General features: G+C 36.8%; 1 protein-coding gene across 13 annotated transcripts in view; it reads left to right on the forward strand.

Annotated features, from left to right (window-relative positions):
* ENAH (ENAH actin regulator) overlaps positions 1 to 22,323 on the forward strand; it is a 149,314-nt gene that overhangs the window by 117,711 nt on the left and 9,280 nt on the right. For 3 of the 13 annotated variants that reach the window (XM_059941659.1, XM_059941650.1, XM_059941670.1), the window contains 8 exons: positions 8,341 to 8,645; positions 9,849 to 10,631; positions 12,586 to 12,890; positions 13,843 to 13,988; positions 14,146 to 14,203; positions 15,474 to 15,522; positions 19,093 to 19,159; positions 21,872 to 21,934. In XM_059941659.1, the coding sequence (XP_059797642.1) occupies positions 8,341 to 8,645; positions 9,849 to 10,631; positions 12,586 to 12,890; positions 13,843 to 13,988; positions 14,146 to 14,203; positions 15,474 to 15,522; positions 19,093 to 19,159; positions 21,872 to 21,934 (1,776 nt within the window). Of the gene's footprint in view, positions 1 to 3,216; positions 3,298 to 8,340; positions 8,646 to 9,848; positions 10,632 to 12,585; positions 12,891 to 13,842; positions 13,989 to 14,145; positions 14,204 to 15,473; positions 15,523 to 19,092; positions 19,160 to 21,871; positions 21,935 to 22,323 lie in introns of those variants that run through there. The other 10 variants (XM_059941708.1, XM_059941715.1, XM_059941680.1 and 7 more) reach the window with 6 other exon arrangements.

Here is a 22,323-nt window from a genome sequence, read left to right on the forward strand (position 1 = left end):
CAAGCCAAGGAATACCAAGAATTACCAGCCTTCCTGAGAAGGAAGAGCAAGGCATGGAACAGATTCTTCCTTAGAGCCCTTAGAAGGAACCAGCACTGCCAACACCTTGATTTCAGATTTGTCACCTCCCACACTGAGAGAATAAATTTCCGTTGTTTTAAGCCACCTAGTGTATGGGTCTTTATTATGGCAACCACAAAAACTAATACAGGTGGTAACTAGCTTAGTAGACCAGCAATAGCTAAACTAAGCCAGGACAGAGAAGAGAAGGGTTGAGTTGCTGTGGTGCCTCTCAGTGGCAAGCCGTTTCATAATGCTACACGTAGGAAGGTTAGGTAAGTCTTTATAAGGAGGGTTTAGCTACCCACATTTTCCCCACGACACCCAAACAGGAGACTAGAGATTTATTATCTTCTAGAGATGCTCTAGACCAGTGCTGTTCAATGGAAATGTAATGCAAACTACATGTCATTTTAAAGTCTTCTAGGGACCACGTTTTTGAAAATTTTAAAGAAACAAGTGAGATTAATTTTATTAGTATATTTAACTCTATACATCTAAAATATTATTTCAATAGGTAATTGATACAAAATTTTAGGGATGTTTTACACTCTTTTTTTTCATACTAGGTATGAAAAATCTGGTATGTGTTCCAAAATCTGGTATGTGTTTTTATATTAAAAGCGTATCCCAATTCAAACTAGGAGCATTTGAAGTGCTCAGTTGCAACATACAGCTAATAGCTACCGTTTTGGACAGCATAGCAGTGTAGGCTAGGAGTTGGCAAACTATAGCTCGCTGGCCAAGTCCAGCCCTGTAGCCTGTTTTTGCATAGCTGAGAGCTAAGGAGGGCTTGTACATTTTTGCAGAGTTGTTTTTTTTAAAAAAAGGAAAAAGAATATGGACAGAGATACTCTCTGGCCCTTTTCAGCAGGTTTGCTGACTCCTGGTAAAGCCTGAGGTATAGGAGGCACAGCTGTGAAGGTGTGAGTGAGAGGCCATACTGAAGAGAGATGAGTGAAAGTCAGCCAACTTGGTCGCTTTCCTTTGCTCAGCTCCCAGTCATTGGCAGCCAGACCTGTAGAACTCAGGTAAGGAACATGAAGAGTCCTCCTCCGGAAACTTGGCTTGGCCAAGAGAAAAGACAAAGATATTGACACCCAAGGTCCCTCCCATTGAAGCTCATTTATTTAAGGGCTTCTGATCAGCTTTAGTACCACTTATCAACATGAATGGACAGCCAGGGATCATCATACCTTTAAGGACAACTTTTATAACATGAAGACAGATCAAAACAAACAGAAAAAATTGAAATTGGAGGAAACATGTAATAACAGGGAACAGAAGAAAACCTAAAAAATACTATAATAGCTTCAGAGAACTAAGAATATATTTTATTCATAAAGCAAATGTTTGTAATTATTTAAAAAGAATCGGAGTGTAAGAAAATGTGCTTAGAATTTTTTTTAAAAGCATTAATTTTAATACTAGGAGGTTTGAGAAATAAGGTTGAGGAAATTGCCCTGAAAATAGCTGTAAAAGATAGAGATAGTATATGAGAAAAAAAATAAAAGAAGATCAGATTAGGAGGTCCGACATCTAAATATTAGGAATTTTAGGGGGACAAAACAAAAATGTGAGGAAATGGAATCTGCAAATAAATAATATAAGAAAATTTCCTGGAACTCAGTGACTTGCTTGTGGTCAGAGGTGCCGACTTTTTCTGAAAAGGGCCGGATGGTAAAGGTCTTAGACTTTGTGGGCCACGAGGTCTCTGTGGCATGTGTTCAGCTCTTCCTTTGTAGCTTTGCCATAGACAATGCAGAAATGATGGGTGTGGCCAGATTTGGGCCATGGACTGTAGTTTGCCAGGTCCCCTGGTCCAGATTGAAAAGATTCACCAAGTGTCCAGCCCAATAAGTAGGAAAACATAAAAAGATCTACCACCAAGGCATATCACTGGAATTTTAGAATATTAGAAGATTTTAAAAGTGGGGGGAGCTTCAAATTCCTGAGAAGTTACTTCCAATCTAAAATTTCCTCCTCTGCACAGTTTCCTAGGAAGCTACTGGAAGATGTATTCTATTAAAATGAGAGAGTAAACCAAGAATGATGATACCATGGGAGGAGCCAGGAAACAAGAAATCCAGTGTAGGAAAGAGATAAGGGAATTCCCAGCTTGACTAAGGCGAAAGCAAAACCTAGGGACCCAGCAGGTCTGAAAGTTATAAAGGGGGAATAATAATCCCAGCACCGAAGTGGGGAGTTGGTGCGTTGAAAGTGTATAGCCCTACAGTTAACCTTCAGAGGCAGGATGGACCAAAAGTTTCTGGGGGGAAAGAAAAACAATAAGCAAACAAAAAATAGATCACCTGATATACTTGACCCTATTGAGAGGGTTTACAGTTCTGATGGAGAGTTAAGGGTCGGTATAGAGAAAAAGAATCAAGTGTATAAGGTAGCCATTTGTAACACCAGGGTTAAGAAAGGGATTGTTCTGGAAAGTAAATATTGTCAGCCCTGAGTAAGTTAGATGGATGCTGATGTATCCAAAATACTGTCATGATTTTATTGGGAGAATGAAGAAGGAAAGATTTTAGGGGGTTAGAGGGTGTAGGAATTAAATCATTTGTGTGGTGTGAAGTCAGTAGATAACTTCTAAATCTGAAAGACTAAGAAGTATTAGTTCTAAACAGATTAATGTATGTAGTTAGAAACGTGAGATAAGTATCAAAGTGTTGAAAGTAGTTGCTTCTGGGGAGAGAAATCGGAAGTGGTAAGGGTTGAGAAGAGGATTAGTGTTTTGTTATAAACTTTGTAACACTCTTTGACCTTTGAAACTATGTATGTATTTTACAAGTTTAATTTTTAAATTTTAATGAGGATAAAATTGAGTTGATAAAACAAATGTTTACTTTAGATGTTAAATCTTGTTAGTCCAATACTTTTACTATAGTAACACGATGATAGTGTAGTTTACTTTTCTATTCATATGTTGTGTAGCATTTGTTAATATCAGTTTTTGGTTCTTACTCATATTATTAATTCGGCTTCCTTGGCTGACTGTGATGAAAAAACATATTCTAAGAGACATGAGTCAGTCCTGTGTCAGTCTCAACACGGAACTTAATGTAGTTAATACCTATAAATAGTTTGCAAATCACCACTATTACCTGAAAGTTATAAAAGGGGAATAATAATCCCAGCACAGAAGCAGGGAGTTGGAACAATGAGAATGTACAGCCCTCCGATTAGCCTTCAGAGGCAGGATGGACCAAGAGTTGACCGCCTTCTCTTGTAAGTATTGTCTCTTGTCTCAGGAGCTTTGTAATATTAAAACGTAATTATCTTGTTTAGTTTTATCCATTTTTCATTTGTTTACTGATAGAGAAGTGAAATGCCCACATTTTATTTATGCAGTTTTATTTTCTGACTGATGTCGGTAGCATTAGTATTACTAAATGTCGTCAGCCCGGAACATTTTTCCTAATCTGCCCTCCTACTTCATTATGTCAAATGTAAATCACTCTTCATTTACCTAACACTATTTTTTTGTTATATATAAGGTTGAATGAAATGTGTTTCAAATTTTTGTTACATAGATTTTGCTTGCTTTAAGAAAAGTAAGTTTTTGAGTTAAGATAAACTAAATTTGTGTTCAAATATATAAAAAAGCTATTAAAAAAAAAAAAGCTATTAATCTCGTTGGCTGGTGCTTCATGCATCTCTTTGCATTTGGGGGATAGCTCTTTTGGGTGAGAAATTCAATAGGTATTTTGGTGGTGGGAAGAATTTTTCCTGATATTTTTAAAATGCTCTTGGTGGCTATGATATTAGTCATTTGCACTACATTTTTTTCTGAAAAAATATATTTTCTCATAAGGTTTCAAATTATTGTAAAATGTATATCCTAACTTAAAAGAAAAATTAGTCTTCCAGAATTTTTCCGTAATTCAGAATTAGGGCCCTTGTAATTTTTTTTTTTTTAATTATTTTATTTACTTATTTATTTACTTTTGGCTGTGTTGGGTCTTCGTTTCTGTGCGAGGACTTTCTCCAGTTGCGGCAAGCGGGGGCCACTCTTCATCGCGGTGCACGGGCCTCTCACTATCGCGGCCTCTCACTATCGCGGCCTCTCTTGTTGCGGAGCACAGGCTCCAGACGCGCAGGCTCAGTAGTTGTGGCTCACGGGCCTAGTTGCTCCGCGGCATGTGGGATCTTCCCGGACCAGGACTCGAACCCGCGTCCCCTGCATTGGCAGGCGGATTCTCAACCACTGCGCCCCTAGGGAAGCCCCCAGGGCCCTTGTACTTCGAAAAAATCTTCAGATGAAAACAGTCATTTGTAGACAGAACTCTAGGAAGAATAGTCATGTGCATTTCCAGTATGTGAGTTGGCAGTGGTGTTCTAAGAAAAGCAGAATTTATACATTTGGAAACTGTCCCCCTGAAAAGATATACAGATGTCTTGCTTTAGAAGTCAAAACATGAAAGTCAGAAGATTTATATATACCATCCAATTTAGGTGGAATTATTCATTCCACTAAAGATTTGTAAGCCTGAGATGTTCTGTTTGACACACAACTTTGGGAAATATGTTTAGATGTGCTTCTTTTCAGTAAACAGGCTAAAAATTAGAGACTTTGAACAGTTTCCTTTCTTGAATCTTTCTTACTTTCAAATCAAGAAAATACACAGTCATCAGACTCTCCTGCAGCTGTATGAACTGCCTACTTCAATCATCTATCAATGAACTTGGGAGATCTCTCTGGCACTGTGCTCTTTCCCTACATCAGTAGATACTCTTTTTATTTATAGACTGAAAACCCAGAATATTATGACGTGTGGAGCAGTCTTTTAAGTCAGGACACCCTAGTTGTAAATGCCATTATTTAATAATTCTTTCAGATTCACTTTACTCGTACCTGGCCTTCTACTTGTGCTTTAAGCTTACTTGTTGTGTTAAAAGCATTATATGGTCTAGAGAAGCAGCCATTAACTTGGGGGTAAAAAAACTAAGAACTTGGATAAGAAATGAGATGTAGTCTTAGAGTACAGTGTGGTTCAGCTGTGAACAGTGTTTACATTATCATATTCATAATGTAAACTCTGAATATTGATTTAACCAGAAATCAGTATTCTCCCATGACTATATTGGGAAAAGCCTGTGTGTGGTGAGGGAGTTACAAGAGATATCTTAAAAGTCAGTAGACATGTATAAAGTTAAAATAATCAAAAGAATTGACATATCTAAAGAAACAGCCAAAAGAACTGATAGTAATTATCTCTGATATATTGGAAACTGGGATGGGAGGATTGGAACAATGAGCTGCTATTTTTTTCTTATAAACTTAAAAACTATGTGCTTGTATTATTTCGATAAAATAAAATGAAAGAGGTGGCACAGGAATGTAACAGGACCTAATAAATTGGATTTTTTAATCATAGATCTTGGTGCAGCTACATTAAAAGTTAAATACTTTCCCTTAGCTTCTGCTTTCAAATATATTCTACTTAGAATAATATGGGTATATCTTTTGTCTTCTGGACCCAAGAGATTGCTTAGAGTATTATTACATTTCATGTGCTCTTATTTTTTGATGCATGTTGTATATTTCACATGTAATATAAGCCCTAGCTGAGTTTATTCATTAGATGCAGGTTATTCAATAATAATAACTTCGTCTAGTTTATTATTAAAAATATTCTTCTGAATATACCTAATTTCTTGCCCTCATCCCTACAGTGATATTGTTATCCCTCAGAAACTTTGGCCCCTAATTTATCAAATGGTATAATGAAGTCATCAGTACTGTACCGTAAAAATCAGATTTTATTATTTAGTTGTCAGTATTTTCAGCAACTGTTGGGTTGGCCAAAAAGTTCGTTTGGGTTTTTCAGTAACATCTTACAGAAAAATCCGAGCGAACTTTGTGGCCAGCCCATAATCAGCACTACAATAGGTGTCTTCTGTTTTCCTCTTGCACTGATGAAGTACGATGATCTGTCCAGAGAGAAGCTTTGTGTTGTTGTCCCAGGAGTGGGATTGGGCTTTTCCTTTGTTTTATAGTCAGTTCAGGAACCATGAAGGGGAGGGATTTCTGGAAAGGTCTTCCTGGCTTATTGATAGTGTTGGGAGGAGCAAAGGGCAGCACGCGCATTCTGTCATGAAGCTCAGCCTCCAGTCAGAATCCAGCCAGTTTATTAGCCAGTCCAGGGAAAGTCTCAGTTTGAAACCTCCAAATAAGTATTACTATAGCTCAACGTTTATTGAGTTCTTATGCTTCAGGTACTTAGTAAAAAGTTGTCGCGGTATTATCTCATTTAATCTTCCCCGCAATGCTGTGAAATACTTTATGCGTAAGATGAGTGTAACTTTTTTTAAATCTTAGGGCGAGTTAATTTTTATAGCAAGATAATTGTTTAAGTCCAGGTGGATACTTGGAGATATTTTCATGCTCTGTTACATTATATATGAAAGGTAAAAAGCAAACTGTTATAGAGCCACATCCAGGAGGCTTCTGCAGGTTTATAATATAATCACAAAGAGATTTTTGTAGTCATCATTTGAAGTCCTAGAGTTGAAGAAGATTTTTAATTGAGTAAATACTGAGACATTCTATACTTGCTTAGATAAGAAGATAAAAATATGTGAATGTTTTTCTAGCTGATCTTCAAATTTAATGAAACATTAATAGAATTGAGAGCATAGGTCTTGGCAGAAAGGGTAAATTTAACAAAGTGATACTAAAATTTACCTAGAAAGAGTTATATATCTGAGAATCACCTAGAAAAACTCCGCCAGACAAATAGATATATGCTCCAAAACATTCTGGAACTTCAGTAACAGTCAACACATGTAAAGGTGGCATCTTAAATTAGGTCTATAACCTATTCGATAAAAGGTGCTGTGATGTAGGTCACTACTTCACATGTCAAGCCCAAGATGAGTTTCATATGAACTAAGGATTTTATTGTAAAAAATAAAAGTATGAAAAGAAAGTGTTAGTAATTATATAAACTTGCTGTGGGACAGGACTGCCTAAGAAGAATATCAAAAGCAGATCACATAAAGGAATAATATTACTAGATTTTCTATGTAAAATTAAAAACCGTATTACAAAACAAAACTTTAAAAATCAAAGACATAAAAAAACCGTAATAAAAGTTAATGCATATGACTAACATGTGTGACAAAGTGTTATTATCTTTAATATAGAAAAGAACTCTTTCAAGTGAATATGGAATATTAACTATCCCAAGAGAAAACTGGTCAAAGAACATGTGCAGTTAATACTAACACAAAAATCAGTAAACAGATTGCAAAGTACTTAACCTCAAAAGTAATCAAATAAATGAAAATTGTTATGTGATATCAGTCATATTAGCAAAGATTAAAAGCAGTGATGGTGTTCAGTGTTAGTGAGGGGAAAGGAAAGTGGGCATTCTCATATACTGTTGGACTTATGTTTCCTTAAGAAGCAGGTAGAAAACGGTTCAAAGATACATGAAGATAAATGTTTATTGTAGTATCAGTAATAGTATTAGGCAAACTTATATAGTACCATAGGAGACTGCTTAAACTATGGACCTAAACAAAGGACTACTACTCAGTCATGAAAAGTAAAGGTACAAAACTGTACTTAGTGCCTTAGAATACCTTTTACAATATATTAAGTGGGAGAGGAGAAAACAGATTTCAGAGTGGTAGGGACATATTCTAATTTATTTGGTTTTTAAGGTTTATATGCATATTTTCGCATGAGGAAAAGTTTGGAAGTATGAATGCCAAAATGTTAATTTTACTGACCTCTGGATATGAGACTTAATATGATTTAAAGTTTATTTCTTAAGTCTGTTTTTTTTTTCCATTCACCATTTATTGAGCTAGTGCTGTGACTAGCCATTGTATTTTCTAAAATGATAAAATATAATTTATACAGTAAAAATTTGATGTTGTTTTAGGGAGGTAATTACAATTTAGAGATATTTCCATTAAATGATTGAAATAATGTCTTGGTCATTAAAGTGGTATGTTCAGTTATTCATTTATTTGCAACACTTTATTCATGAAAAGTACAGAATAAAATGAGACATTAGTGTAATGTGCTGAAGCAGCCCAAAATGATCCTAATAAGAGAAATTATTTTCATTCGTATGAAACATAAGCCATCTCTATCTAACATAGTCTTTCTTCATGTGGAAAGAGAGATGTTGATTGCCTGGTCTACACTGCTTTGTATTTAAATCAGAAATAAGGTTCTCATAGGTTCATTGTGAAAAGAATGGGTTTTTAATGGTGAGTAGCCACAGTTGCATATTTTTAATTTCTTAATTTCAGGCAACTACAAGAACAGCAACGGCAAAAGGAGCTGGAGCGGGAAAGGCTGGAGAGAGAAAGAATGGAAAGGGAGAGATTGGAGAGGGAGAGGTTAGAAAGGGAAAGGCTGGAGAGGGAACGACTAGAACAGGAGCAGCTGGAGAGAGAGAGACAAGAAAGGGAACGTCAGGATCGTCTGGAGCGGGAGAGACAAGAGCGGGAGAGGCTGGAGAGACTGGACCGGGAAAGGCAAGAAAGAGAGCGGCAAGAGCAGCTAGAAAGGGAGCAGCTGGAATGGGAGCGAGAGCGAAGAATGTCAAATGCGGGTAAGAAGTTTACAGATTGTTCCGTGTTCCTGATGTCTGAGCTTGGATGGCGATGGCATTTTGTGTATTCGTGTATTAGAAGGACTATTTCACATTTGAGGTGCTTGGGAGTAAGCAATACGATTTGAAATTAGAAAAATATGTGGCTATTGCTACTTTAACATTTTCTTTTTATTTCTCTCTTTTATTGCTTGGAGACTTAAAGAAAGCTCCAGGAAATTTTTATTCTGGTATTCTAATTCTTCTAACTCCCTATAAATTGGCTATAAAGTGTAAGTGTGTTTTTATGGGAAATTTTTATATTAGATGAATTTGGAATATATTTCCCTTCTGAGAGTGCTTAAATTGTCTTGAATACCAGAGTATTCCAGAAATTTGTTTGATTGTATTCTAAAGTTTTTGAAGGAGGAATTAAACACAGTAGGTTAAAAAGTATCCTCTCTAGAGCTGACTAGTAATTTAAATATATGCAAGTATTGTGAAAAATTAGTAGAAATCACTAAATCTGAAGGAATTTTATTGAAAGACATAAGGGTTAAGATATGACTAAAAATTTGAGGTATTTTGACATTCATTAAAATTAACATTTATTATAGGATTTAAGAATTATTATTTTATTCCATATGGCCTATATCTAAAGTTTCAACATGGGTTGATTAAATACTGGTTGATTGGTTTGTTGTTTGAGTTCATTCATTTGCTTTTGATTGCCTAATTGTTTTCTGGGGTTATAGCCAACAAAACAAAACTTTTCCACAAATAAACATTGAATTTGGGGGTTTCTAGCCCTTTATGATAAACTTTTTGCTAGTTTCTCTCTTTATTATTTTTTTTAAAAAAACAACTAAGCTTACTCTTCTTTGTGGTCTTATTCATGTAATGTTAATGTCCTTTTAGTGGATGAAATAATGAAAATTAAGACTACGATCTTTTTCTTATAAAGAATAAGCTAACCAGTTTAATTTATCAGTCAACTTGTTAGAGTAAAAGAAAACTTGTCCTCTTTTGGGTCTCAAAATGTATTTATAAGCTAAGACATTTTGGGGTGAAATTAGTTATTTGCCCATGTGCTTATTCTCTGGTACTAACTGTAGTCTACATTTGTACATTTTGTCTGAATGCTGGTTTTGTGGCTTTACTAGCTCCCTTTTTCTCTCTCCTTTTTTATCCTGTCTTTCGCCGCTGCTTTCCACCTCTGTCCAGCTCCATCCTCCGACAGCTCCCTGTTTCATGCTCCACTTCCTGAGTGTGCCAGTTGCCAGCCTCCTTCAGCACCTCCTCCATCATATGCTAAAGTCATCTCAGCTCCAGTGTCAGAGGCCACTCCTGATTACGCTGTAGTGACCGCTTTGCCACCCACTTCCACACCCCCTACACCACCTCTTCGACACTCCGCGACACGTTTTGCAACATCTCTAGGTTCAGCCTTCCACCCTGTTCTTCCCCATTATGCTACAGTTCCTCGTCCTCTGAACAAAAACTCTCGACCTTCTTCTCCTGTGAACACACCCTCTCCTCAACCTCCAGCTACGAAGCCCTGTGCCTGGTCTACTTCCAGTTTCTCGCCCCTCCCTCCGTCTCCTCCAGTAATGATTAGCAGCCCCCCAGGCAGAGCTACTGGTCCAAGGCCCGTCCTCCCCGGTTGCGTTCCTTCTCCTGTGCCCCAGAGGCCTCCATCACCAGCGGCCCCCAGCGGGCTGCTCGACTCTGTCACATGTCCAGTGTCTCCACCGCCTACCTCAGGGCCAGCGGCGCTGCCACCGCCTTCCCTCGCACCACTCTCACACTGTGGATCTCAAGCCTCTCCTCCTCCAAGCACCCCTGTTGCCTCAACTCCCTCATCCAAGCCTAGTGTTCTCCCTTCTCCCTCTGCAGCTGCCCCTGCCTCTGTGGAGACTCCTCTAACCCCTGTGCTGGGAGACTCCTCTGCTTCTGAGCCAGGCTCGCAGGCAGCCTCTCAGCCGGCCGAGACTCCAGCCCAGCAGGGTAAGGCTTCCGTTATTGCCACTAACAGCTAATCACTTGGAAATGTTACACGTCCACAGCTTTCATTGCCTAGAAGAATGGGGAGGATGGTTTTGAAAAAGGCGAAGGTGGGTTCTTTTCTGTTGGATTAATTGCATTTGGAGGATCAGTATGAGGGGTTTCCATATTGAACTAGATTTGGATATCTTCTGCGGTGTCATAGTCAGAAGTGTTATTCAGTATTTAAGGGCCTCTGTATGTTTCTTTTCATTTTCACTAGGAAAACATTACTTGATACATTAATCCACACAATAAATATATTGATATAATCAAACTTGTCTTCCTTTAATTTCTGGGAAACACAGAGATTATATTTAGTGCCCAACTGTAGTCGTCAGACCTGTCATCCAGGAGTCTCCTCTGGGACAGTTCTGATCTTGGACCCTATTTCGTATTGGGCTTCTCATATCAGACTTCCAGGGATGGGTGCCACCCTAAGCCCTGGGGAGCAGCCCAACTTTGCACAAAGGGTGGAGAGGATGGCAGGCTTGATATGTGCCCCAAAGGGTTCCATGGTCCAAAATTCCAAGAAGTAGCAGGCTGAAGGGATAGTTGGGAGAGGATAGCATACTCTACAGTTATCCCCCCACTCCCCATGCCTGAACTTTGCTGTCACAGTGACAGGGGAGGGGGGATGTAATCTAAGTATGGATTATTTGTAAGTAGAGAAGGACCTGGTTCTATAAGTAAATAAGAAGATGCTTAACCCGCTCCCTTTTAAAATAGGATTTAACGAGGATTACAGGAAGGAATGTGACAACAAATTTGTACTTACAAAGGAACGGTGTTATAGTCTGGATTTAAAACATTTATTAAAAAAAAAAATCTTTGTTCTTAAGGGCTTGTTATTGCTGTGTGTATATTTTTCATGTTGACTTACTGAATTTGCTTAAAGGTTGAGTCACAACTCTAGTAGGTGCAGTTCAGTATCATTGTGAAAGTGATTCTGGAGCAAGAGAGACACAGTTAGCCTGACAGAGTCCAAAGGCCCACCTCCTGTATCCTCAGAGCTCTGATGACCCCTCATGCAGCCCATCACTATATTCTTCCAGCAATTTATGATTCCAGCTTGTGTAACTGTTCAAAGTTAGCAGTTTCAAAAAACTTACCACCCAGTTTGCAGATAACATTTTATTTGTCCTAAAATACCCCTTTAAGCCTTAAGGAAGGGGGAGGACCTACAGGGTCAGTCTCCTGGTTCTTGTTCTTGCCCACTCCTTTGTGATTTTACAAGATCTGGACATTGCTCTCTTAACCCCTGTCTTCTGTACTTCAAATTCTATGTCTCCTAATTATTTCTGATAGTTGTTTTGAGGTTTTACTTTGTTCTAGTAGATTCCTTTACTTCAATGATTCTCAATTCTCTTTATACATTGCTTTTAAATGTGGAATATTTTTGACATATTGAAGCCTGGGACCCACCCTTCTTTCATGTTCTCAATTCAGCCACTTTGGAAAGCAAGTAACTATATGCTTTCACTGTCGTAGAATTTATTGTCTCAACTCTTAAGGTTTACCCAGATTATTTTGGTCTGTTATTTTGAACAGCCCTAACTGCCATCCTATACATTCATTTGTCTTTTCAGGGATGCTGCCTCTGTCCCACATTTTATAAGCATTTATTTTGTTTATTTACCAAATGCCCGTGAGCAAAAAAAAGAAACTAATTTAGACGATCTGTTGCAAAGTTCTATTAATAAAGCTCTAACAGTAAAGGGAGTAGTTATACACTTTGGCCTTAATTTTTAGTATTTTTTTAATACTGATTTGGATGTTAAATATTATGATAAATTGAACTCAATTTGTATTAAATATTCAAGTCAAGTTAATTGAGCATGTCATTCTACATGCTTTTCCTCCTAAGATAGTGTCACTTAGCTCTGTTGTTGATGGTCTTAACATTTCTTTCTCTCAGGCATTGTCTTGGGACCACCTGCACCTCCACCCCCTCCTCCACTCCCACCAGGTCCTGCCCAGGCATCAGCCGTACTTCCTCCTCCCCCAGGACCCCCTCCACCCCCTCCACTTCCGTCCTCAGGGCCCCCGCCTCCGCCTCCTCCACCACCTCTTCCTAATCAAGTGCCCCCTCCTCCCCTGCCACCTCCTGCTCCTCCCCTCCCTGCATCTGGATTTTTTTCGGGATCCATGTCTGAAGACAATCGCCCTTTAACTGGACTTGCAGCTGCAATTGCTGGAGCAAAACTTAGAAAAGTGTCACGGGTAAATGCATTTCCTAATTAATTGTATTTTTTATGTTATGTCTTATTCTGTCTCAGTATCTAAAACATTGAATTTATTGTATTCTGATTTTATGAACCCTATGTTACTAACTTCATTGACTAAAAAACATGTGAAATAACTTAAACTTAATTAAAGTTGCAAGAATAATAGAGTTTCTGTAGCATTCACCACTTAACATTTTACCATATTTGCTTTATTATTCTTTGTGTATGTTTCCTTCTGCGTAAACAGACACACACACACTCTCTCTTTTTGTCTGAATTGAGAATAAATCAGAGACACCTTGCCCCTATTTCCCTAAATACTTAAATATGTATTTTGTAAGAACAAGGACATTCACCTACATGACCACAGCATGATTATCAAAATCAGGAAATTCAAGCGATACAATACTATAATCTACAAATCTATTCAAGTTTCATCTATTGTCCAATAATGTCTTTTATGGCACTTTTTTTCCTACTCCAAGATCACCTGTTATATTTTGTTATAATGTCTCTTTACTTTTAATCTGTAACATTTCCTCAATCTCCTCTTTCATGATATTGACAATTTTGAGGACAACAATATAATTATTTTGTAGATCACTCTTCAGTTTGGTTTATCTGATATTTCCCTAAGATTTGATTTGAGTTATGCATTTTTGGGGGCAGGTTTTACATTTTTTTACTACCAACGTAATATGTCCTTTTCAATGTATTACACAAGGGGACATGTGATAGCATTTTATCCCATTATTGGTGATGTTAGCTTTGATAAAACTTAACTGATACATAAAATTACTCCATTGGTCCTTAAAGTTTAAAAAATAATATCTAGGTGTTTTTATTGAAATTAATGCTGATATATCCTTCTGTTTTGAATGTAATATATTAATAAACATAGGATTGTCCCACATAGGAGTTTATTATGTATGTATATTCTCATTAAGATGGAGGATGCCTCTTTCCCAAGCGGAGGGAATACCATTGGTGTGAATGCGGCCTCATCTAAAACAGACACGGGTCGTGGAAATGGACCCCTTCCGTTAGGGGGCAGTGGTTTAATGGAAGAAATGAGTGCCCTGCTGGCCAGGAGGTGAGTGAGAAATTATATGGATGTGTCCAGAATTGAGAGGATTTTGTTACTTTTATTCTAAGTATAATTTAACTAGATGCAGTTCTTCCCTTTTGGCATAGTTTTACACTAAGTTACCTGATGTTTTTTTAAAAAAATTGATTTACCTTCTTTCTAGGAGAAGAATTGCTGAAAAGGGATCAACAATAGAAACAGAACAAAAAGAGGACAAAAATGTAAGTTAATAAAAATAGTCTACTACATGGAGACTTCTCTGGCGGTCTAGTGGTTAAGACTTTGTGCTTCTACTGCAGGGCCGCGGGTTCGATCCCTGGTTGGGGAACTAGGATCCCACATGCTGCGTGGTGCAGGCAAAAAATAAATAAGTAAAAATACAAATAGTCTACTACACCTGAAAATGTGAAATTCAAGTATAGCTCATTCAGGAAATTGTGTCAAAGATTAGTTTGAACTTAATTAATTTCAACTAACAATTGTTTCTTCTTAACTCTTCAGATACTAAAAATGGCATTATTTATAAATTTTTAATGGCATTCTTACTTAGTAAAATGGGTTGAATGTGTGGAGTTGGGGGAAAATCACTGAAATTCTCACCTTTAGAGTTTAATTCTGTACCCAAGCCTACCATTGAAGGAGTGAATGACCTTTTACTAGGTTTTTTAAATCTCTTAGAGTCTCAGTTTCCTTGCATTTATAAATTTATTTATTTATTTTATTTTTTATTTTTGGCTGCGTTGGGTCTTCGTTGCTGCACGCGGGCTTTCTCTAGTTGCGGCGAGCGGGGACTACTCTTCGTTGCGGTGCGCGGGCTTTTCATTGCAGTGGCTTCTCTTGTTGCGGAGCACGGGCTCTAGGCGTGCGGGCTTCAGTAGTTGCGGCTCGCGGGCTCTAGAGCGCAGGCTCAGTAGTTGTGGCGCACGGGCTTAGTTGCTCCGCGGCATGTGGGATCTTCCCCGGCCAGGGCTCGGATCTCTGTCCCCTGCGTTAGCAGGCGGATTCTTAACCATTACATCACCAGGGAAGTCCAGTTTCCTTGCATTTAAAATGAAGGAATTAGACTAAATCACAGTTTTCAAATGTTTCCCCTAGGAGCCCTGTGGTTATTAGCTGTGCCCCCCTCTCTAGTTCAGGAGGGCAGACTCTGCTTTATTTGTTTTATATATTAGTGTTTAACAGTATAATTGTTTTCCCTGCTGCATTTGGCCTTCTTTGATGCCGTTCAGATCTCTCTCTCATATGTGGCTTAGTCACATTGGCGAGCACAGCTCTCAATGAGGACGCGTGAGGAAAGGAGCCATGGGGAGCGGCAGGGGGTGGGCGCAGGGGTGGAGGTGCTAGGATAAGAAGAAGGTCTAAACTAGTGTAGAAGGGAGAAAAGATTGATGAAGGGAAAAGTGGGAAATGGCAGAAAGTATGAAACACCAAATGTCTACAACAGGTTTCTAGAAGATGTGGTATTATTAATATGTATTTCTGTATATTTAGGAAGATTCAGAGCCTGTAAGTTCTAAGGCCTCTTCAACAAGTACACCTGGTAAGTTCGAGATATATTTTAATCTTTATGAACTTTCTGTAAATATCAACACTCCTCAATTAAAAATTCCCCATTTCTCCATGTTTGGATAAAGTGACTGCTTAGTTACTAAAACGTTCAAGTTCTTTGTTCACACTTGAGAGCACTGACTTTTTCCTCTACCTTTTGTGACCCCAGAAGCAGCTGTTAATTTCTTTCCGATACTGGGAGATCTATTAAAATCCAAAGTTTTTTTCTGATGACTCTTTCTCTGAAAATCATGATTTTTGCACATTCTATGTATATTATTGTTAATGACTTGAAGTTATTCACTTAAACAAGGAAAAATATGTTATCCATATGAAAGGGAAATATTTTTAGTCATTGATTCGTAAAGGTAAGGATTATGTGAGCATGTAGCTAGCATTGAAGTCTATCTCAAAACATTCTCCCATTGAATCGTCATTTTAGCCATTCATTTGCATAATATTGATAATCAAGGAAATAAAGCTTCTAATTTGTAACGTTGAAAAAATTTTAAACAACAAGGATTTAGTGTATAGCACAGGGAACTATATTGTAATAATCTATAATGGAAAGGAATATATCTGTGTGTGTATAGCCGAGTCACTTGGCTGTGCACCTGAAACTAACACAATATTATGAATCAACTATAGACTTCAATTAAAAAAATAATAGAAAAAAATCTCCGTAGAACTTTTGGGAAATGTTCTTGAATTCAGTAAAATTTCTGACATTGAGAAGTCTTGGGCATAGAATATATTACTTAGAATATTAACAAAATACATTTCACTGGAGGTACTTACTGATGACTATATCCGTATTTAGAATATGAGATTGTTACATTGTACATGTCATTTCTTCATATTTGACTAAAGGCTAAGCACTAGACTGTCTGTTCATCTCCTTACCTAATTTGGCATAAAGTGACATAAGTAAATTTGATGAGTTTGATGAATTAATATCTAGAATGAGCCATAAGAATCCATTATAGGGAATTGTCTATAACCACTCATTCTCATTATTGAATAGTGACTCTTCAGCGGTGTGATTGCTATATTATAATTAATATTGTGACTGTGAATAAGTTTTCCTCTGAATAGGACTCAAATCAGTTTATGTTATCTTCATTAAAAATTCTCTGGTTTGTGACTTATTTTACCTTTATCTTCTATAAGCCAAAATCAAAATACATGCTGTTATTAAAACCATAGATGTTTTAGAATTCAACTATAATTTGGGGTCACAGAAACTTTTAGAATTTGAAAAGAGCTATGAACCAGGGAGGGAAGAATCATATTTTTATACAAAATTGGTCACCATTGCAAAATATTCGTGAATTCCCTGAGGGTTATCTATGGACTCCAGTTAAGAACTCCTTATCTAATATATATCCCCTTATTTAAAATATGGAAAACTGAAGCATGGATTTTGCATGTGTTTTTGTGTGTGTGTTTGCACATGTGTGCCATGTTTATAAAATTAAGGATTCATTCAGAACGTCTGGAGGCTTCTTTTTTTTCACTTGTTTCAGTCAAAAAAAATTTTTTTTCCCCTAATGGCCACGTGTCAGACACTTGACAGGCCAAAGAGAAGTAAAAGATAAAGTCACCCTAAGCACAAGAAATCCATGGTTCAGCTGGGATGATGAGATACACACAAGTGAAAAGTTCATCTTTTACGACCACATGTTGAATATTAAGTAATGTGTCAAAGAGGGAGGAGATTGTATAGTTTGGAGTCACCTGGGCCGTCTTTGTAGGAAAAAAATGACATTTTACCCTGCCTTAAAGAGTATTTACCTTAGCTGAAAGTAGAGGAAAGGGTGCTGTTTCAGGAAGTGGGTACGGCATGGGCAGAGATGGGGAGTTGGAGCTGGAAGAGACTAGGAAATATCAGGTAGACTTGCCTGACTAGGATGGAGGGTTCCTTTTGAGGAGTATTGGGGGAGAAAGTTTGGAAAGCAAGTTAGAAGTAAAATGTTGAAAGCTTTTTATGAAAAAATCAGGAGTTTAGACTTCATCCTGCAAAGAATTGAGTTGACAGTCAACTGAAACTGTTCTAGGAACATTAAAATTGCAGTTGTGAGCAGAGTGACGTAGAAATCAGGGAGGACCAAGATAGGGAAACTGGTGCCAGTAAGGATTTGGTGTGTTTCCAAAGACCCGGTGAAGGCAACCCAGCCTCTGTCCTTCCTCCTGAAACCGACCTGGAGCCCCCTCAGAGAGAACACGGCCTCACTATCTGCAGAGCCAAACTGAACTGCTCTTCCTCAAAACCAGATGCGCTCTCTGAAGATTAAAAGATAGTTCTGGTTTGGCTGATTGAGAAAGGACGTCAGCCAACTGTTAAATGGTAGCAACTGCTACATCTTATCATGTTGGAATTATTTCTTCATCTCTTTGCCTGCCTCTTCTTTAGTGACAGTGTCCTAATGGCTATTCTCTGCCTGTCCAGTTGTCCTTCAGGATTTCCCTCTTTTCCCCTCCTCTGGCAGATGTCTCTTGGATGTGTTTCTGGTTCTGTCTGTCATGGACCTCCTCATCTGATTATCTGATGTCCCCTGGCTCACTCTGTGGTGGTCAATGAGAGAGTGTGTTAGCTGTTAGAATACAGATGAAGGAGTAACCATTGATTGATTGACAGGGAGTAAAGCAAGATGAATGATGACTTTGTTTCACACCTAGGTGACTGAATGCAACAGAAATCCAGAACAAAAGCAGTGTTTCAGAGTTTGAGTTGAGAGTTTAAGTTTAGTTTTACATATGTGCAGTTTGAAAAGAGGACAAGCTACCTCAGTAAGAATGTGCATAGGCCAGTTGAGGGGCTACATTGGAACTCAGACCAGTTTTTTTAGCTAAAACTCGGCACAACTTGTATGTAGACTTGATTCTCATGCGGCCCAGATTCATCCTTCCATGACAAGCTTCCACTCCAGATTTCACCCGGTCATCCAGTGAGGCCAGTGATGGCATCAGCGAGGCAGCCCAGATTAGAAAAACGGTTCAAAGCACAATCAACTAAAAGCTCAGAGGGAACTTTATTTAACTGGAGTTGTCTGCTAAGTCCCAAGAATTGGATTGGTTGTTTGATAATCAAGGAAGTACAATACAGTCGGATGATTCTGAAATATATTTTGAGTTTGAATTTTTTCGCAAGAGGACTGTTTGAATTTAGATTAAATATTGAAGTACATGAACACATTAAAGATTCTTTTTATTCGTTTTACCATTGGCACTAAAAATAGTTTAAAAGAGTATAGTTAATACTGTCCCATTCTAATAAATTTAAACTATCCTTATTAATTTAAAATAATTTTCACAATTCCATTCTAATTAATTAAAATTGTCATACCCTTAATCTTATTGTCCTATCTTTATTAGAGAAACTTCTTACCATCTGGTGTTTAAAATCATTGTATTTTAGATTTAACAATCTAAGTTCTTCCTAGGGAAACTTGTCACACTTATTAATTTCTTCTCATTTTGGGGTCTGAAATGGTACAAATTAGAATCCTAACTCTGGGAGCATATAGGATATTTAATAACTTACGTTCTTTTATTTTTAAAGAACCGACAAGAAAACCTTGGGAAAGAGCAAGTACTATGAATGGCAGCAAGTCACCTGTTATTTCCAGGTATCAATTTTTTTCCTAAGTTTTATTTTAGAATTGTACCTGAAAAGAAATCTGCATTTTTATTGTAGAAAAAATTCGAATGGTAGATTTGAAATTGTACAAAGGAGCAAATAAAACATCTGTAATCCTACTGCTGTTGGACGACCACTAAGCCCCACTGTATTTTTATTAGTAATTGTCTAAATTCTATCCTATGCTTATTATTGTCACCCAGGTTGTCTGAAATTTTAAGATAGCTTTATTCCTTCCAATTTTTTTTATTTTGAAAAAATTCAGAACTGCAGAAAAGTTGAAAGCATAGTATAGCAAACGTCCGTGTACCCATCACTTAGATTCACCAGCTATTAACATTTTGCTAGCATTGGCTTGAACTCATATCTACACATCCACACTTTCTTCTCTCTGAATAGGTGGAAGGCAGTTTGCAAATATGTGCTGCTTCAGCCTGAATACTTTAGCATTTTTATTAAAAAACAGGACATTCTCCTGTATAACCTCAATACCATTATCCCTGTCAATAAACAACATTGAACTTTTGAAAGGAACTTATGTTTTAAACTGAAAAGCAGCTGGAGAGAAAAAGCTACAATGTTTAAGAGAGAGTAAAATAAAACCTAAAATTTTGAACTTATAAGGTAGAAAGATTTATTTTTCAGTTGAAACTTCTGATTATAATCGAGTTAGAAAAGATAATGCTCAGAAACAAGACTGGTTAATTCATGTTTCTACAAGTGGCTTTGTATGCATGATTAAGCAAATTCAGTATTTCTTAGCCAGGCATACTTTACTGTCATAGCTAACTTTATATCATAGGTCTTTAAACATAGATGAAACTTTTTCTTGGTTTATGAGACAATTTAAAGGACTCATATTTTTTCCAGAGAAAAGTATGTATTTAGAGACTAAAAGGTTTTTTCCCCTTTTCTTTCTGACCTATTTGCCTTATTTTTGCCTCATAAAAAGCAAACTTGAGTCTAATTATAGAAACCTAATAAAGAAAAATGCAAGAATAGATCTTATATTGTCACAAGTTTGTTGTGTGTTAGCTTCAGTCTAAATTTGGATTTGTTTTTTGTGTGGTTCTTTCTGTTGGTGGGAAGATTTGGTGATGACATAGTTACTTAAGCTCCGCAAAGAAACTAGGCCTTTTTGAATGTATAGAAGCTTTCAGTTTCAAGAAACTGGGCCTTTTTTGAATGTATAGAAGCTTTCAGTTTCTAAGTGACTGAAAGATGAATATATTTGGTTTTAGGAGAAAATGGCAGAATTGCTTTTGGTGAACATGTTTTTTCAGTGGAGTAGAAAAATTGCACATTTATGTTCTCGGGTACCTAATTGATGTGGCCTTCTAATGCATCTCTAGTAGTTGTTACAGATTTTCTTCAGTAGCGCATTACGAAGCCTCATTTATCAAGTGCATATCAGAACAGAACTGTGACGTGCCATTTGTCCTTTGTCACTACTTTCATCCCTTCCTCATTGATAGGGATTCTGTAGTGAGCTTGGCTAAAGCTAAACTTAAATTCATGGCAAAAGTCTTATCTTAGAAAGGACATGGAAAAGCTCCAGGTGGAATGTATGTGTTCCTTGATGTGGGTGGGTTCATTTAATGAAGGAAAGAATTTTATTTCAGAGATTTTTCAGACTTCTGGAGGAAGTTTAAATAAGTGCTCTAAACATCACCATTTAAAAAATATTTTGTCAAATATGGGTTCTTATATCTAGTAGTGTATTGTAATGATGTTCTAGCTCTGGTAGATAGTTTTCCTCTCTCTTCCCAAAATAGACATTCCGATTATTTCCTGAGCACTCATATCCCTTTTGATAGATTTGATCCAACCACTGATATGTATGTCTTAAAATTTCACTGCAAGCAGTTTTAAACCATAAAAGATTTTAAAAATATGTTTAAAAGACAAATAACTGTATTGCTTTTCTTCCTAAATTATTTACCCCGTTCCTTCTGAAAGCAAGTATATTGGCCATTTTTTGTTTTTATTTAAGCACACTTTATTCTTGAACAGTACTGAAAGTACCCATTTCTCTTCTGAATATCCATGTCAAAATTATGTTAGTGATAAGATGGATTAATATCCTATAATATACATGAGATATTGCATTATGCTATATTTATTAAATGAAGATGTCAGAATAAAAGCAAGAGTGTTGTAGTTAAAAATGCTCTTAATCATGACTGGAACATAACATTGGAAAGTTTGTGAATTCTTCTTGCGGTTTTTATTAAGAGCTTACAGATCTTGTATTCAAGATGGAAAAAGAGTTCTTTATGTGCCTCCTAAGAAGAGTTAATTATGTATACTTCAAGCTATAGTGATTTTTATTGTGTTTTTTATTTGAGCCCTTAGTTTTATTTATATTCACTCTAATGGAAATGTCTTTGGTTGTGTCTGGTACTTGTTGAATCTTTGTATAGGTAGATTTTACTATGTCTGCAGTCTATAAAAGTAGCTATTGCTTAATGATTTTTAAAAATTCTCTATAATTGTCAAGTAAACAGTGTCCTCATATAACTAGACTCAGTCTCCAAATAATTTTTTTTTAATTGGAAAAAACAATTATTTTAAAGTTAATGGACTCCTTTAGTTCTTCTTCTGTTTGCTATAACTAAAAACCTATAAAACAGTAACATAATGAGAATTAATTTTTAAAGTTCTATTGTATACCCCTTTAAATGGTTTTTCCCCTTCATAGACGGGATTCTCCAAGGAAAAATCAGATTGTTTTTGACAGCAGGTCCTATGATTCATTACACAGGTATCATCCTGATGTGACTTTGTGATTTGAGACTTTGAAATAATATGTTCAGGATAGGGCTGAGCTTTTTCTACATGGATTGGTAATCACCACAAGGGAGAGATGTAGGAAGATCGAGTCTTTCATATTTAGCTGTATTTAGAACACTTTTAAAAAAAATTCTGAGCGATTTTAATGAGAAAAATTAATAGATTAATAGTATTCATTTCCCCACCATCAGTTTATATTTGGATTATGATAAATATAAATGATAAACATATCAGAAATACTAGCGTGGGAATCTAAGGCCTCATATATCTAGAGTATTTGTAGCTTTTGCATTTTATTTTAAAGGCCGTTCTCTTTATGATTATAAGTCAAGGCTTTAAAAAGTTGAATAGAAGATCCTG

Source organism: Balaenoptera ricei, chromosome 1 (assembly GCF_028023285.1).
Source record: "Balaenoptera ricei isolate mBalRic1 chromosome 1, mBalRic1.hap2, whole genome shotgun sequence".
Lineage (NCBI taxonomy): Eukaryota > Metazoa > Chordata > Mammalia > Artiodactyla > Balaenopteridae > Balaenoptera > Balaenoptera ricei.